General features: G+C 44.6%; 1 protein-coding gene across 3 annotated transcripts in view; it reads left to right on the forward strand.

Annotated features, from left to right (window-relative positions):
• Nucleotides 1–16,259, forward strand: part of PTPRO (protein tyrosine phosphatase receptor type O) — a 187,256-nt gene that overhangs the window by 144,007 nt on the left and 26,990 nt on the right. For all 3 annotated transcript variants that reach the window (XM_029597366.1, XM_029597367.1, XM_029597368.1), the window contains one exon: nucleotides 8,137–8,291. In XM_029597366.1, coding sequence (XP_029453226.1) covers nucleotides 8,137–8,291 — 155 coding nt within the window. The remainder of the gene's footprint in view (nucleotides 1–8,136; nucleotides 8,292–16,259) is intronic.

Raw genomic sequence — 16,259 nt, forward strand, 5'->3', positions numbered from 1 at the left:
CAGTTACAATCCTAAGCAGAAGGTGAGGAGGGAACCTGCACAGAGAGGCAGTTACAATCCTTAGCAGAAGGTGAGGGGGAAACCTGCACAGAGAGGCAGTTACAACCCTAAGCAGAAGGTGAGGAGGGAACCTGCACAGAGAGGCAGTTACAATCCTAAGCAGAAGGTGAGGAGGGGAACCTGCACAGAGAGGCAGTTACAATCCTAAGCAGAAGGTGAGGGGGGAACCTGCACAGAGAGGCAGTTACAATCCTAAGCAGAAGGTGAGGGGGGGAACCTGCACAGAGAGGCAGTTACAATCCTAAGCAGAAGGTGAGGGGGAACCTGCACAGAGCGGCAGTTACAATCCTAAGCAGAAGGTGAGGAGGGAACCTGCACAGAGAGGCAGTTACAATCCTAAGCAGAAGGTGAGGAGGGAACCTGCACAGAGAGGCAGTTACAATCCTAAGCAGAAGGTGAGGGGGGAACCTGCACAGAGAGGCAGTTACAATCCTAAGCAGAAGGTGAGGGGGGAACCTGCACAGAGAGGCAGTTACAATCCTAAGCAGAAGGTGAGGAGGGAACCTGCACAGAGAGGCAGTTACAATCCTAAGCAGAAGGTGAGGAGGGAACCTGCACAGAGAGGCAGTTACAATCCTAAGCAGAAGGTGAGGGGGGGAACCTGCACAGAGAGGCAGTTACAATCCTAAGCAGAAGGTGAGGGGGGAACCTGCACAGAGAGGCAGTTACAATCCTAAGCAGAAGGTGAGGGGGGAACCTGCACAGTAAGGCAGTTACAATCCTAAGCAGAAGGTGAGGGGGAAACCTGCACAGAGAGGCAGTTACAATCCTAAGCAGAAGGTGAGGGGGAAACCTGCACAGAGAGGCAGTTACAATCCTAAGGAGAAGGTGAGGGGGGAACCCGCACAGAGAGGCAGTTACAACCCTAAGCAGAAGGTGAGGAGGGAACCCGCACAGAGAGGCAGTTACAACCCTAAGGAGAAGGTGAGGGGGGAACCCGCACAGAGAGGCAGTTACAACCCTAAGGAGAAGGTGAGGGGGGAACCCGCACAGAGAGGCAGTTACAACCCTAAGGAGAAGGTGAGGGGGGAACCCGCACAGAGAGGCAGTTACAATCCTAAGCAGGAGGTGAGGGGGAACCCGCACAGAGAGGCAGTTACAATCCTAAGCAGGAGGTGAGGGGGAACCTGCACAGAGAGGCAGTTACAATCCTAAGCAGAAGGTGAGGGGGGAACCCGCACAGAGAGGCAGTTACAATCCTAAGCAGAAGGCGTGGGGGGAACCTGCACGGAGAGGCAGTTACAATCCTAAGCAGAAGGTGAGGGGGGAACCTGCACAGAGAGGCAGTTACAATCATCTAGCAAATGGTCCATAAATCTGTCTGGTTAGTCATGTATACAGAACTGCAAAATCTCTGCATTTGGCTGCCCATGGCATAACAGGTAATGTCCATTTTTACTGACATCAGAGAGTTCATTTTGGTTGCTTGTCCTATTAGCAAGAATTGGAATATTTTCTACATTTTTCCCTTTTTAAACAGGGTGGGGGTTTCAATGGAGCATCGCGCTGTATAAACCTAACTACCAGGCAAACTGCGCAATTCTCCATAGATAAAATCAGCCAACAAGCCATAGCCCTTCCCATCAAGCAATAATAAATTGAACAATAATGAAATAATAATACTGGTCAATAATAATACAACTATGAAATAATAGGTATAAGAGTGAAAATTGTAACAATAATAATAATCATGATTCAATAATAATGATAAAAGAGGAGGGAACAAAGGATAGTAATAGCAATGAGGAAGGAAAAGAAGAAAGAAAATAATAGGTCACAGTATGTGTGTAAGGCCATGAGGTAGTGAGGGTCCCTTAGCTCTGGGGTATATGTGTTCAAATATTATACTCACTTCTAATGTAAGTGTGAGGCAATAATCTCATGATTGTTCAGGGCTCATTCTTGAATAATCCCACTTGGTACGAGTGCCAAGCTAAACTAAATTTCCAGAGACTCAAGTAGGGAGAGGTCATGCAAAAATCTGACCTCAGTGGGAGAATCCCCTTTCAGGACCATTACTAGAAATATAACCTTCTTAAAGATAAATCATGTGAACCCTGGGTGGGCAACCAAGCTAGGACAGGTCGGGCATGTCAGAACATAGTCTGTTGGAAAATGTCCTCATCCCGGGAATCATACTTGTAGTCTGCATTTTCTGCAGAGTCCTGGTCCTCAGGCAGCTCAACAGTGTGAGATTTGTTTTTAATCTAAAAGATATACCATGTATTCATCAAAGTTGATGTCATATCCCCAAAACATGGATCTAGGATCTCTATCTCTGTGGGGATAGGGTTAGATTCAAGGCAGCATAGTAACATCCCTACTACAGTGAGTAGGGAAACATTACTGAGTAAGTGAACCTTGATGGTAACATGTTTGTTAGAAATAGTGATTTTCCGCAGTGGGGTGCTAACCACTATAGCAACCTTAGTCTCAGAGAATTCATCATATTTGGTCATGGTAATCCTACCCTTCTCTCAGGCATTGTCTGGGGCTAAACTACATAGAGCTTCAGTTGCATCTTTCAGGAAACGTTTACCAGGGCATAGGCAATGTACGTCCTTTGTCTGATGGCACAGGCCTAGTTTGGGAACTAGATACTACTGTGGATTTTCACTGTGGTAGGCCAAAAGGGCCAGGTATCTACACGCAGGTATAAATTGTCTGTCCAAGCACCTATGTTAACCAGTTGTTTCTCTTGGTACACATTTTCAGGCAAAATGACGGTTTGAGAATTTGATCCAGAGGGTGGGTCGAAGGTTTCATTCTTTTTATCAGATTTTCCTCTAAAGTGTGAGTAGGGTCAAAGGATTCTAAGCTTATGTCTATGTTCGGTAGGTGGAGGGTATCCGGAAACAGTGAATTTGAGCTGGTAGTTAATCTAGCCAGGGTATTGGAGATTTTGTTCTGAAAGAATAAAGCCAGATCGTTGGCCTTCGATTGGGCTGTATCGTCTGGGATGGTAGGGGGAGCAGATTTGGTGAGTTCCGATACATACGAGAAAAGAGCCTTCGCGTCAAACATCATATCGTGGATACGGTGGGCATAGAAATCTCTTTTTGTTTGAAGCGTTGCCGTTCTGTATTGGTGGAGGGCGGCTTTGTATATGGTTAGAGAATGGGGATCCGGATTCTTCCTCCATTCTTTTTCTTTCCGTCTTAGGTTTTGCTTCTGGGTTCGGAGCTCATTAGAGAACCATGGCTGCTTGTTTTTTTGAGAAGGATTTATGTTTTTTTTTGACAGTGGGCATAAGTTGTTGGCTATCGTTTCAGTAATACTTTGCCAGGAGATAAAAGCAGAATTTGGGTTAGATAGATCTAGGTTAGGAAGTTCTTTGATTAGAGAGTTGCCGAGGTCTTCTGAAGGACATGGTTTCCTGTAGTACAGAGTGGTCGCCTGAGGGGGCGCAGAGGATCCTGTCAGTGATCTGATGGTGGAGGTAATCATGAAATGGTCTGACCATGGAACCGGGAGGCATAGAGGGGGTGAAAGTGGAATGAGGTTGGAATTTGTGAAGATAAGGTCAAGGGTATGACCTGCTTTGTGTGTGGGTTGGTTGATGTATTGTTTGAAGCCCATGTCCGAGAGGGCTGATAGGAAGGCTTCGCAGTTAGAAGATCGAGGATTGGCATCGATGTGAAGATTAAAATCTCCAAGGATTATGGCTGGAGAATCTAGTTTTAAGTATTTGGCTATGATTTCCACCATAGGAGAAGCGTCTTGATCTAAAAGTCCAGGGGGGGCGTAGGTGAGGAGGATTTGAATAAGCCTACCTCCAGTTTAGGTATAGTATTGATAGATTATAGAGTGAGGTTACAGAAGAAAGGCCTGGAAGGCCGCAGCAGAGCCCATCCTGCCATGGCCAGAAGAAAACCATTCTGGGGCCGGGAGAGAGGCATGCAAGGCCGCAGCAGAGCCCATCCTGCCATGGCCAGGAGAAAGCCATTCTGGGGCCGGGAGAGAGGGCTGCAAGGTTGTGTAATGTGTGACCCTCCCTCTTCCCCCTAACTTTGCAGGAGCCGTGCAGTAGCAGTGTCTTCCCTCCACCTCCCTTCAGGCAGTGAGGAGCAGCGCTGCCATCCAAAAGCGGCAAAGACAAGGCCCAGAAGAAAGAGGGAGGCCTGAAAGCTGTAGGCGTGTATGCTTGTGTGTGTGTAGGAGAGAGAGAGAGTGCCTGCATTGTATGTGTGAGAGCCTGCATGTGTGCATGAGTGAGTGAACGTGTGTGTCAGAGCCTGCATGTGTATATGAGAGTGAGAGAACCTGCATGTGTGCATGAGAGAGTGAGTGAACATGTGTGTGTCAGAGCCTGCATGTGTATATGAGAGTGAGAGAACCTGCATGTGTGCATGAGAGAGTGAGTGAACGTGTGTGTGTGTGTGTGTGTGTGTCTATGTATGTGAAAATGAGAGAGACTGCATGGGTGTGTGAGAGCAAGAGAGCCTGTGTATGTGACAGCATATATGTGAGTGAGAGAGAGCCTGTGTATGTGATGGTATGTGTGTGTGTTGGGGGGGAGAGAGAGGATAAAGATTGTGAAACCCCCCTTCCCCAATCCACAGCAATCTGTGGGTGACTGGAAATAAAAAGATCCTGGTTATGGAATGCTGGAGATTTTTAATTCTATTATTTTAATTTTCATATATCAGCTATTTTACGTATTTGGAATTTGGGAAATATTAAAAAACAAAACAGTGAGTCATTTTAATTACTGAATGCTCATTGGATGTTGCTGCTTGACACATTCTTTTTATTAGTACGGTTTCAATATTATGAATGATGTTTTGTATTTCTTGACTTTATTGCTTAATGTTTTATGAGGAATGATGATGTTTCTGCTTTTCCGTTGTTGCACTGCATACAGTCATGCTTGCTGTGGTTTCCAGAGCACGTGTGTGAGCAGGAGAGAACAGTGAATCAATGAACATGTATGAGCCAGAGTTTGTAAGCCATTTAGCATGTGTGTGAGAGAATATAAGGGAGTTTGTGTAAGAATGAACATGTGTGCTAGAGAGTGTGTGTATATGAGAGAGAGGAGAAAGTCTGGGCACATCTCCTACCCCTGATTAATCCATGACAATCTCAGGGTGACTCGAGTCTAAAGTTCCCAGGTATGGAGAGCAAGGGGTTTTTTTTTTTTAGTTTTAGTTTTAATTATTGGGTGTTATTTGATGTAATGTAAGAAAATAATGTTATATGTTTTTAATCATTGGATGCTCTATTCATCAGCTGCTTTGAAATATTTATTCTTTTAATGAGTATAGTTTTACTATTATGATTGAGGGTTTATATATCTTGATTGTATTGTTTGATGTTTAATGAGGAATGGGGATGTTTGGTTTTCCATTGTTGCTCTGCATACGGAGTCTGTCTTGTTACGGTTTCCAGTTTAGTTTTTGTCTGCATGTTTCTCTTTATTCTGTATTTGGGGAGGGTCTGTCTGTGTTCTGCATGTGTGACTTAGGTGGGGTATTCTGCTACATGTAGTTTCAGTCAGGCTCTTCAGCTTGGCTTGTTCTGTTTTCTTAATATTCGGTGTATTGGTATTTTATGGCCTGGTGTAATATTTGCAGTGTTGTCTTTTCATAGATAGGGTTGCTATTGTTTGAGTGCTGACACTGCTGCTTTTGTATGGGAAGTTTACTATATTTTAATTCAGTTTATTTAAAACCTGACATGTTTTACAATAGTCCCAATAACTTGGCTTCAGTTGTCTTTTTTTGCACTGGTTGGTACCACAGTGGTGCATATAATTAATACACATATTATAAGTGATATTTTTACCTTGATACACTGAATATTCTTTTTCATGTAAAATCTGTTTCCATAAATGCATATTTTTTAAATTATTTATGGGACGGGTGGGACCAGGAGCGTGTGCAAGGCTGTAAGGTTCGCCTATGATACCTAATACCCTTGCACCAGCTCTGGCTGCACTGGCTCCATAAGAGAAAGCAGGAATCCTTCTGGAGCTGTGCTACTTTGGGTTAGTGGCTCTCCCCAGTCTCGGCCAGGGCTTAATTTTCTCTTTTTATAAGCCCAGGGAACAGTGTGGATCACTTCTGGTCCCCCCCTTTCCCTGGAGTTGGTAAGCAGAGCACAGCCTGGAAACCATAAAAGCAGCAGACAGTGTAGCCTGCAATCAATGGGAATGCACTAGAGTGGTAGGAGGATTGCAGAGAATTGGAGGCAAGCTACAGGCACAGGAAGGAAGGGGTAAGCCAGGAGGAAGTGCCTATGCAGTGTTGAGGAGGCTTCTGTCTGAGGTGACTGCACTGAGCTCTGAGAGAAGCAGCGAGTCTCCTGGAGAATGAGATTAGGAAAGGGAGGGGGCTGGAAGCGTGATGTAGAGGAGCTGGACTGGGGGCTCTCACTGTCAGGCCGATACAGTACAGTGTGCTCTTGGACGCGTGTTTCCCTTACCCCTTATTCAGTAAGGGGAGGAAAACGCACGTCTAACCCGTGGCACCTAATAACGTCCTCAACATGCAAATGCATGTTGATGGCCCTATTAGGTATGCGCACGGGATACAGAAAGTAAAATGTGCAGCCAAGCCGCACATTTTACTTTCAGAAATTAGAGCCTACCCAAAGGTAGGTGCTAGTTTCTGCCAGCACCGGGAAAGTGCACAGAAAAGCAGTAAAAACTGCTTTTCTGTGCACCCTCCGACTTAATATCATGGTGATATTAATATTAATATCATGGTGATATTAAGTTGGAGGCCCCGAAGGGTAAAAAAAGTAAAAAAGAAAAAACATTTTTTAAATGGCCCGGCGGCTGTCGGGTCGAAAACCGGGTGCTCAATTTTGCCGGCATCCAGTTTCCGAGCCCGTGGCTGTCAGTGGGCTCGAGAACTGACGCCGGCAAAATTGAGCGTCGACTGTCAAACCCGCTGACAGCCGCCACTCCTGTCATAAAAGAGGCGCGGACTTTACTGAACCGGCATGTGTGTGAGCAGTACAAAAGTAGCATGTCGGAGAGAATGCACGTGTGTGTGTCTGTGTCAGAGAAAGTGAGAGAGACACACACACCCATACACACTTATGTCTCTGAGAGGGAGTGTGTGAGTATCTTTCTCTCTGACACACACATATACACACACTCTATGTGTGGGTGTGTTTTTGTGTCTGAGAAAGAGTGTGTGTCTTTGTGGGTGTCACTGTGTATGTGCCAATAAAGTTTCTACTTGTGACTGGGCGTGTGTGTCTGACTCTGGCTGGCAGTGTCCGTGTGTCTGGCTCTGGCTGGCAGTGTCCGTGTGTCTGGCTCTGGCTGGCAGTGTCCGTGTGTCTGACTCTGGCTGGCAGTGTCATTACTTGCAACTATTCAAGAACCAGAGCTAGAATCCAGGATATAGGTATCTCTATAAGAGAGAGAAGCAAATGCATAGGGGCCCAACCGATTTGCATGGATGGAACAGGGGCTGCAGCACTGCTCACCCCTGATCTAGAATGTCCTCATCTTCTTAGTTATTTAGGAAAGACGAAGGTTATTTTGCAGATATTTTGGCTCAGTGCTGCTGGGTTCCAGGGTTGGCTCGGCGTGCTTTTGGGAGCTATTGACACATGTGCTGCAGGGAAAGTACATGAGGGCAATAGATACCCCACAGGCCAGTTTTCAAAAAATCCCCCGGGCCGATATTTTACTGCAATCCGCCCCTGTGCCCGACTGTTATTCTTAGAGCACACTCCCACTGCCCTCCAACCAATATTCTCCTCCTAACCCCTCCCAATATTCTGCTTTACTCTTCTTTCACCCTCTCCCTGGACGCTCCTGACTGTTTCCAACTGTCTCTCTACTGAACGTCTCCTGAAATTTTCCACTTCTCCCATTCAGCTTTCTCCTTCAGTTCTACTCTCCCGATCCAATGATCTCCTGTTGCACTAACCTTCTCCTCTGCTTTCTGCACTCCTACACTGTCCCCCTCCTGCTCTGCAGTGCTCACCATCCTTCTGCTGCTGCTCTCAAAAGCCTTCCCAGGTGCCCAACATGATCTGACCTTAGGCTGTGGTGGACGTTTTGGACTATAGGTGCTGATGAAGTGTGGGTTTATTTCTCTCTCTCTCTGTTTCCAGGCTGATGAGGTACTTGATGTGATGCATTTTAATTTTACATCATGGCCTGACCATGGGGTCCCAACCACGAATGCTGCAGAGAGTATCCTGCAGTTCGTACAGATGATCCGGCAGCAGGCAGCCAAAAGCCATGGACCTCTCACCGTGCACTGCAGGTAAGAAACTCCTATCTTTCTGTACATATGTGAGGGAGAGACGGGTCTGACAATCTCAGAATCATGGAGCTGGAAGCAAAGCAACTGGAAGACACGATATAATCCGAGATCTGTACAAATGTGAGGGAGAGAAGGGACTGACAATCTCAGAATCATGGAGCTGGAAGCAAAGCAACTGGAAGACACGATATAATCCGAGATCTGTACATATGTGAGGGAGAGACGGGTCTGACAATCTCAGAATCATGGAGCTGGAAGCAAAGCAACTGGAAGACACGATATAATCCGAGATCTGTACAAATGTGAGGGAGAGAAGGGACTGACAATCTCAGAATCATGGAGCTGGAAGCAAAGCAACTGGAAGACACGATATAATCCGAGATCTGTACATATGTGAGGGAGAGACGGGACTGATAATCTCAGAATCATGGAGCTGGAAGCAAAGCAACTGGAAGACACGATATAATCTGAGATCTGTACATATGTGAGGGAGAGACGGGACTGATAATCTCAGAATCATGGAAGCAAAGCAACTGGAAGACACGATATAATCCGAGATCTGTACATATGTGAGGGAGAGAAGGGACTGACAATCTCAGAATCATGGAGCTGGAAGCAAAGCAACTGGAAGACATGATATAATCCGAGATCTGTACATATGTGAGGGAGAGAAGGGACTGACAATCTCAGAATCATGGAGCTGGAAGCAAAGCAACTGGAAGACACGATATAATCCGAGATCTGTACATATGTGAGGGAGAGAAGGGACTGACAATCTCAGAATCATGGAGCTGGAAGCAAAGCAACTGGAAGACATGATATAATCCGAGATCTGTACATATGTGAGGGAGAGACGGGACTGACAATCTCAGAATCATGGAGCTGGAAGCAAAGCAACTGGAAGACACGATATAATCCGAGATCTGTACATATGTGAGGGAGAGACGGGACTGATAATCTCAGAATCATGGAAGCAAAGCAACTGGAAGACACGATATAATCCGAGATCTGTACATATGTGAGGGAGAGAAGGGACTGACAATCTCAGAATCATGGAGCTGGAAGCAAAGCAACTGGAAGACACGATATAATCCGAGATCTGTACATATGTGAGGGAGAGAAGGGACTGACAATCTCAGAATCATGGTGCTGGAAGCAAAGCAACTGGAAGACACGATATAATCCGAGATCTGTACATATGTGAGGGAGAGAAGGGACTGACAATCTCAGAATCATGGTGCTGGAAGCAAAGCAACTGGAAGACACGATATAATCCGAGATCTGTACATATGTGAGGGAGAGACGGGACTGACAATCTCAGAATCATGGAAGCAAAGCAACTGGAAGACACGATATAATCCGAGATCTGTACATATGTGAGGGAGAGACGGGACTGATAATCTCAGAATCATGGAAGCAAAGCAACTGGAAGACACAATATAATCCGAGATCTGTACATATGTGAGGGAGAGAAGGGACTGACAATCTCAGAATCATGGAGCTGGAAGCAAAGCAACTGGAAGACACGATATAATCCGAGATCTGTACATATGTGAGGGAGAGAAGGGACTGACAATCTCAGAATCATGGTGCTGGAAGCAAAGCAACTGGAAGACACGATATAATCCGAGATCTGTACATATGTGAGGGAGAGAAGGGACTGACAATCTCAGAATCATGGTGCTGGAAGCAAAGCAACTGGAAGACACGATATAATCCGAGATCTGTACATATGTGAGGGAGAGACGGGACTGACAATCTCAGAATCATGGAGCTGGAAGCAAAGCAACTGGAAGACACGATATAATCCGAGATCTGTACATATGTGAGGGAGAGAAGGGACTGACAATCTCAGAATCATGGAGCTGGAAGCAAAGCAACTGGAAGACACGATATAATCCGAGATCTGTACAAATGTGAGGGAGAGACGGGACTGATAATCTCAGAATCATGGTGCTGGAAGCAAAGCAACTGGAAGACACGATATAATCTGAGATCTGTACATATGTGAGGGAGAGACGGGACTGACAATCTCAGAATCATGGAAGCAAAGCAACTGGAAGACACGATGGTTTACCATATCGAAAATGGCAGTAACGTCAAGTAGCACCATGACGTAATCTGTGCGGTTATGAAAGCCTTGCTTGCTGCTCATCTGCCTGCCTGCTAGAGATGACATCCTTTCCCTGCATTTTGTACTTCACCTGCATGGCCCGAGAGAGAGGCTTCCTACGAAGGATGCGGAAGCCACGCCCACATCTCAATGTCAGACAAGGACGCCAAAAAGGGCAACACGTAGGCAGAAATTTAGCAAAGGACTTGCTCCTTGGTGGGTCCAGGTAACGGAGCCCTGTATTAACAAGTACTACTATTGAGTCTTTGGAACTTGGATGCACCTTGCATTATTATGCTGCAATTGATATTTTGATTCATTGTGAAATGTTAATCTTAAATTACTTATTTTTTTATTATGTGTTGTATGTTATAATGTTAGGTATCATCCCTACTGTGATAGGCCAAGGAAAATATGCAGGTTTGTGTTGTCGAAGACATTATACTATGCAAACTACATGGCTGAAGCTGCTTAAGAAATAGCGAGATATAAAATGATTAGTGGCATTAGGCTGAGTCGCCTTCCTAAAGTAGCTGTAAGGGCATGAAAAAAATGTACTTGGCATATTTTTTGTAAGAATTCTCTCAAACCCATTTTTACCCCAAAGCCAATGGTAACAGCCTGAGTTTTAATAATATCTCTCTTGAAGTTGCAAATACAGGTAGTGGGTGTGGCAGGGAATACCGAATTCCTCATCAAGTCTCCAAAGGATTTAAGCGCACAACTGACCAGAGGAATAAAGTCCTCTCGCTAGCCAAAGTTGGTAATCCATAGACAAAGTAGCTCATGACAAGAGAGGATTGTGCACTAAAGGGGAAATGAGGGAAATATCAGCCATGCCCCTATGTAACACTTTGTTGGCTTCACATCAGATCTTCAAGGTCTGTGAGACTAAGGGGCAATTTCTATGAATCTTTGCAGTAACAGAGGAAGTGAGTGACATGCATAACAAAGCTACAGATGGAGGCCAGAAGTCTGGGGCTCCTCTAGCTTTCTCTCAGGATAGCAAACAGGGTCGCTATTTATTTATTTATTTAAAAAGAATCTATTACCCACTCTTTCTACGTTCAGAGCAGGGTACAATATGAACTTACATAATTCAGGAGGGTAAAATAGAACAGCATCTGACATCAAACTTCATTTTGGAGGAGCAATATATAGGAGCAGGGAGTTGACTTTAACTAGACAAGGAGTAAAAAGAGTGGTCATGAGACATCTAACTAGAACTTCCTGAGGAGGGATAAGTAGGGGATGATACATTATCAGTTAGGCTTGGGAATGCTTTCTTGAAGAGGAAAGTTTTTAGGGCTTTTTTAAAGAATGTTCTTTCTCGGAGGCATCTGATTTCCTTTGGGCTGTTCCATAGGAGAGGACTGCAGCAAAGAAAGTGCGTTCTCTGGTTTTATCAAGATTGGTAAGCTTTGGAGATAGGACATCTAATAGTATTGGATTTGTCGACCTGAGGGTTTGGGTGGGAGAGTGGATTTTTAGCATCGGGAAGACCCATGGGGAGTGTAGATGGTGAATGGTGGCATGTATGATCATGGTGAGCTTGTATTGTATATGGGATGAGAATGGGAGCCAGTGTAGTGATCCGAGGACAGGAGTGATATGTTCATAAATGAGAGTGCTAGTTAGAGGTATTGCTGCCGAGTTTTGTATGTTCTCAAGAGGTCGGGTTGCATATAATGGTAGACCTGCTAGGAGAGAGTTACAATAGACTATCCTGGAGAATAATAAAAATTGGAGGACCGACCAGAAATCAGAATGTTCAAGAAGGGGCTTGAGGTGACGAAGCAGACGTGGTTTGCAGAAGGATGCGCTGGTAATGGTTCTTATATGCTTGTGCAAAGAGAGAGAGGGGTCAGTTTTGACTCCTAAATTGCATACAGTTTGGGAGATTGTGATGGAATGGGTATTGAATGAGCACTTGTTGGATGTTTTTCCAACAGGTAAACATGATAAAACAATGATTTCTCTTTTAGAGATGTTGAGAGCTAGTTTATTGCTGTGGAACTGTTTTCGGATGGTTACAAGACAGTGGGGTAAGGAATGATTCCACAAGGGCTTGTTTCCTTCAGGAGAAAGAAGAACTGGATGTCATCATCGTAGATCTTATAATGAACTCCAAGTCTAGCAAGGGTGCGGCATGGTAGTGTTAGGTAGATGTTAAATAATGCAGCAGAGAGAGCAGATCCTTGGGGTACATCATGGCGGACGTAAAGGATTCTGTATGGACTTGTTGGGTCCTGTTACTGAGGAGAACCAGGATAGAACAGAACCAGTTATACCAATTGATTGTAGTTTGGATAGTAAGATGGGATGGTTTACTGTGTCAAATGCAGAGGAGATGTCAAGGAGGCATAGAAGGAAGGCTGTACCACGATTGAAACCTTGTCAAAGCTGGAAAGCAACAGTAATTCAGTGCTGTGATGTTTCCTGAATGCGAATTGATATTGGTTGAGGATGTTATTGGAGTAGATAAATTTACAGAATCGGTAGAGGACTGCAGTTTCTATGCCTTTAGCCATGAAAGGTAGAGAAGAGATCATGCGGTAATTGGAGATTAGAGTGGGATCTGCAGATGGATTTTTTAGTGTGGGATGGACTGAAGCCTGTTTTAGTAGGTCAGGAATGACACCATGTTGTAGTGATGAATTAATGAAATTAGAAATGCAAGGGGCAATGTTGAATTTAATCAGTTTCAGTAGTGTCTCGCTAACCACACCAAATAATCCGGAGGAGAAATAATAAAAATGCAAGTAAAGAACATCCAACGTCCCACAGTCCAATGGCAATTGCAAAATAGAAAGTCGGATGTGTGGTACCTTGTGTCCCTCCAAAGGAAAGATATAATTTCCCCTCAAAGCAAGTCAAAGATCCTGCTTGGAACTATGCAGGAGAGATGCTGAAAAAGATAACATCGCCCAGAAGTGAAATGGGTAAATGTGTCCATTTAAGCAAATCCAACCTGAGTTGTTTAATCACCTCTCGGTAATTAAAGTTATATAAATAAGCAATATTAGTGGAGTCTCAAAGCCCAAGGTACCTAAAAGTAGAGCTAGCAAGTGAAAAATGTTTCAAACATTGCCAAATTGGACACCCCAAACCCAACTGAAGAAAATAGGGATTAAAAATGATCAATCAGGTATAAGAACTTAAGAACATGCCATGCTGGGTCAGACCAAGGGTCCATCAAGCCCAGCATCCTGCTTCCAACAGAGGCCAAACCAGGCCACAAGAACCTGGCAATTACCCAAACACTAAGAAGATCCCATGCTACTGATGCAATTAATAGCAGTGGCTATTCCCTAAGTATAATTGATTAATAGCCATTAATGGACTTCTCCTCCAAGAACTTATCCAAACCTTTTTTGAACCCAGCTACACTAACTGCACTAACCACATCCTCTGGCAACAAATTCCAGAGCTTTATTGTGTGTTGAGTGAAAAAGAATTTTCTCCGATTAGTCTTAAATGTGCTACTTGCTAACTTCATGGAGTGCCCCCTAGTCCTTCTAGACTGTCTAATCACTTGAGCCAATGGTTCCAGTGCCAAATAAAATAAAAGGGGGAAAAATGGGCAACTCTGTCTAGTAACACGTAATATAGGGGAAGAAGAAGATATCCAACCGTTATCCAAAACGTGGGCTTTCAGGGGAGTATAACGAGGCTGGCTGCTAGGTGGCCCCCTGCCAACAGAGGATCTCAATAGGCTGCTCAGACCTGCTCTATCCTCTGCCTTGAAGGTCAGATGATGAAGCAAGGCCGGCCCTATAAAATCTTCTCTCAGTTACTCTACGCCTTACCTTAGATCTCTTCTTTGCTCTTGGCCCCTTGTCCGTGTATTCTTGTTCTTGTACCTTACCTGTGTTTACCTTGCTCTGTTTAGGGCTTCCCAGCCTGTGTTTTCCCTGCATTGCTCTTGTTCTGGGTTAGGCCTCCCAGTGGCCTATTTCACCAGCGTGTTCCTAGCTTGCCCTTGGCTTCTGTTTGGGCCTCCCAGTGGACTTCCTTGTTGTGTGTTTCCTTGCTGTACCCCCTGTCCTGTCTTGGCCTGCCAGTGGGCCCCTGGTCCATGTGTTTCCTTTGTGCTATTGGTGGTTCCTTCATTGTCTACTCCTTGTATTTTTGTGGTCCCAAGTTGCCCTGTGCTTACCTGTCCAGTCTGTGCCACCCGATTTCTGTTCAGTGGGATTGGGGTACCTTTCTTGTCCCTTGCCTCCCAGTGCCTGTCAGGTCCCAATAGGTGTCCTGTCCCCGATCCTGTGCACCAGCATCAGAGGGCTCAATCCAAAGTCAGGCAGAAGATCTCACGCCTGACTTGCCTGCTTCTGATCCCTAGGGTTATTATCAAATCGGTCAGTGCAGCCATCACAGTAAGAATATTGCTGTTAATTTTCTGACAGTTTATGGATATTCCCAACTGTAAGCCGCCTGGACCCTTGGAAAAGGCAACATTTCAAAATAAAATATCGAAATCTAATCCAGTTTACAAACAAGTCAGGAAAATCCATCCGCTGAAGTACACAAAACATAACGGACCAGGAAATTCTATCAAATGCTTTGTCCACATCTAGGGACAAAACAAGTCCTAGGATGCCCCTCTTCTTGGCAAGATGAATATTAAAGAGACATCTGGTACTGGTAACAAGACATCCTACCTTTTATAAACCCCATTTGATCTGTATTCACCAACAATGGCAGAATGTTTCACAAGCGAAGCTGAAGAATTTTCACTAAAATCTTCATGTCAGCATTTATGAACGAGATAGGAAGGTAAGAACTGCAATCCAATGGGTCTTTCTCCTGTTTATAAATCAAAGTTATCAAAGCATCCAATAAACTGCTAGAAGTGTTGGAGGAACTTCTCAAAAAATTAAACAGCTCACAAAGAGGGTGCACATTATCCTCAAAAAAAGTGTTTATAAAAGTGCAATGGGTATCCATCAGGGCCAGGGCGCTTTCTCAGAGAGGTGTTTAATAGCTTGATAACCTCTGCCCTGGAAGAGATAACATCCCCTGTATATCTGGAGAGAAAGTGGGTGGGAAGTGGAATGCAGAAAGTGTCCTACCTCCTGCACAGTAGCTGAATCAGCAGATGAAATGGCCATAAAAAGTTCTATTCATAGCAGAAGATGTGTATTGTGTCCATGGGGTCTCTAATAGCATTGTGCATGGTGTCCTAAGTATGTTGCTTAAGCGTCCTCGCCAAAAGGGACCCTGGTTTGTTTCTCTGCTTGGAGTGTTTATGCCTGACGTGTCTCAATCTGATCTGTCTGGAAGGTATAAGAAATCACTTATTGAGGGGTTTATGCCACTGAATTACAAAAAGCAACTGTAAGGCCTGGACAAAAAATTCCTCCTTCTCATTATAGCTCTGTCTCAAATTTGTCCACATTACAGAAGGTAATAGAACATATTTTTCAAAAACAATAGACTGATTATATAGAGAGGCACTGGACACTCAACAATATGGATGTCAAAACGCTCACAGCACAGAAATCCTGCTGCCTTGTACGTGAAACCAGAAAAGGGTGAATTGGGAATTCTAGTTCAAGCCCCGCATTTGCTAGCGCGAATGTTTCTCTACTTCTGCCCCATCTTCCACAGATGGGATTGGGGGGCACAGTCTTATCCTGGAAGGGCTATTGAATGGGGGGTACCATAAGGCTCCGTTTTACCATCGCAGCTGTTTTCCTAAAGCTCTGGGATTATTGTATTACATCAGGATAACAAGGATATGCAATTCTTTATCCCTTGTTATCCTGATGCTACTTTTCCTGAGCTGTATTTTCAGAAATGTATGAATACTGTAAAGGCGCGATTAAACAGGAAGAAGCTTGGATTAAATG

The sequence above is a fragment of the Rhinatrema bivittatum genome, chromosome 4 (genome assembly GCF_901001135.1).
Source record: "Rhinatrema bivittatum chromosome 4, aRhiBiv1.1, whole genome shotgun sequence".
NCBI lineage: Eukaryota > Metazoa > Chordata > Amphibia > Gymnophiona > Rhinatrematidae > Rhinatrema > Rhinatrema bivittatum.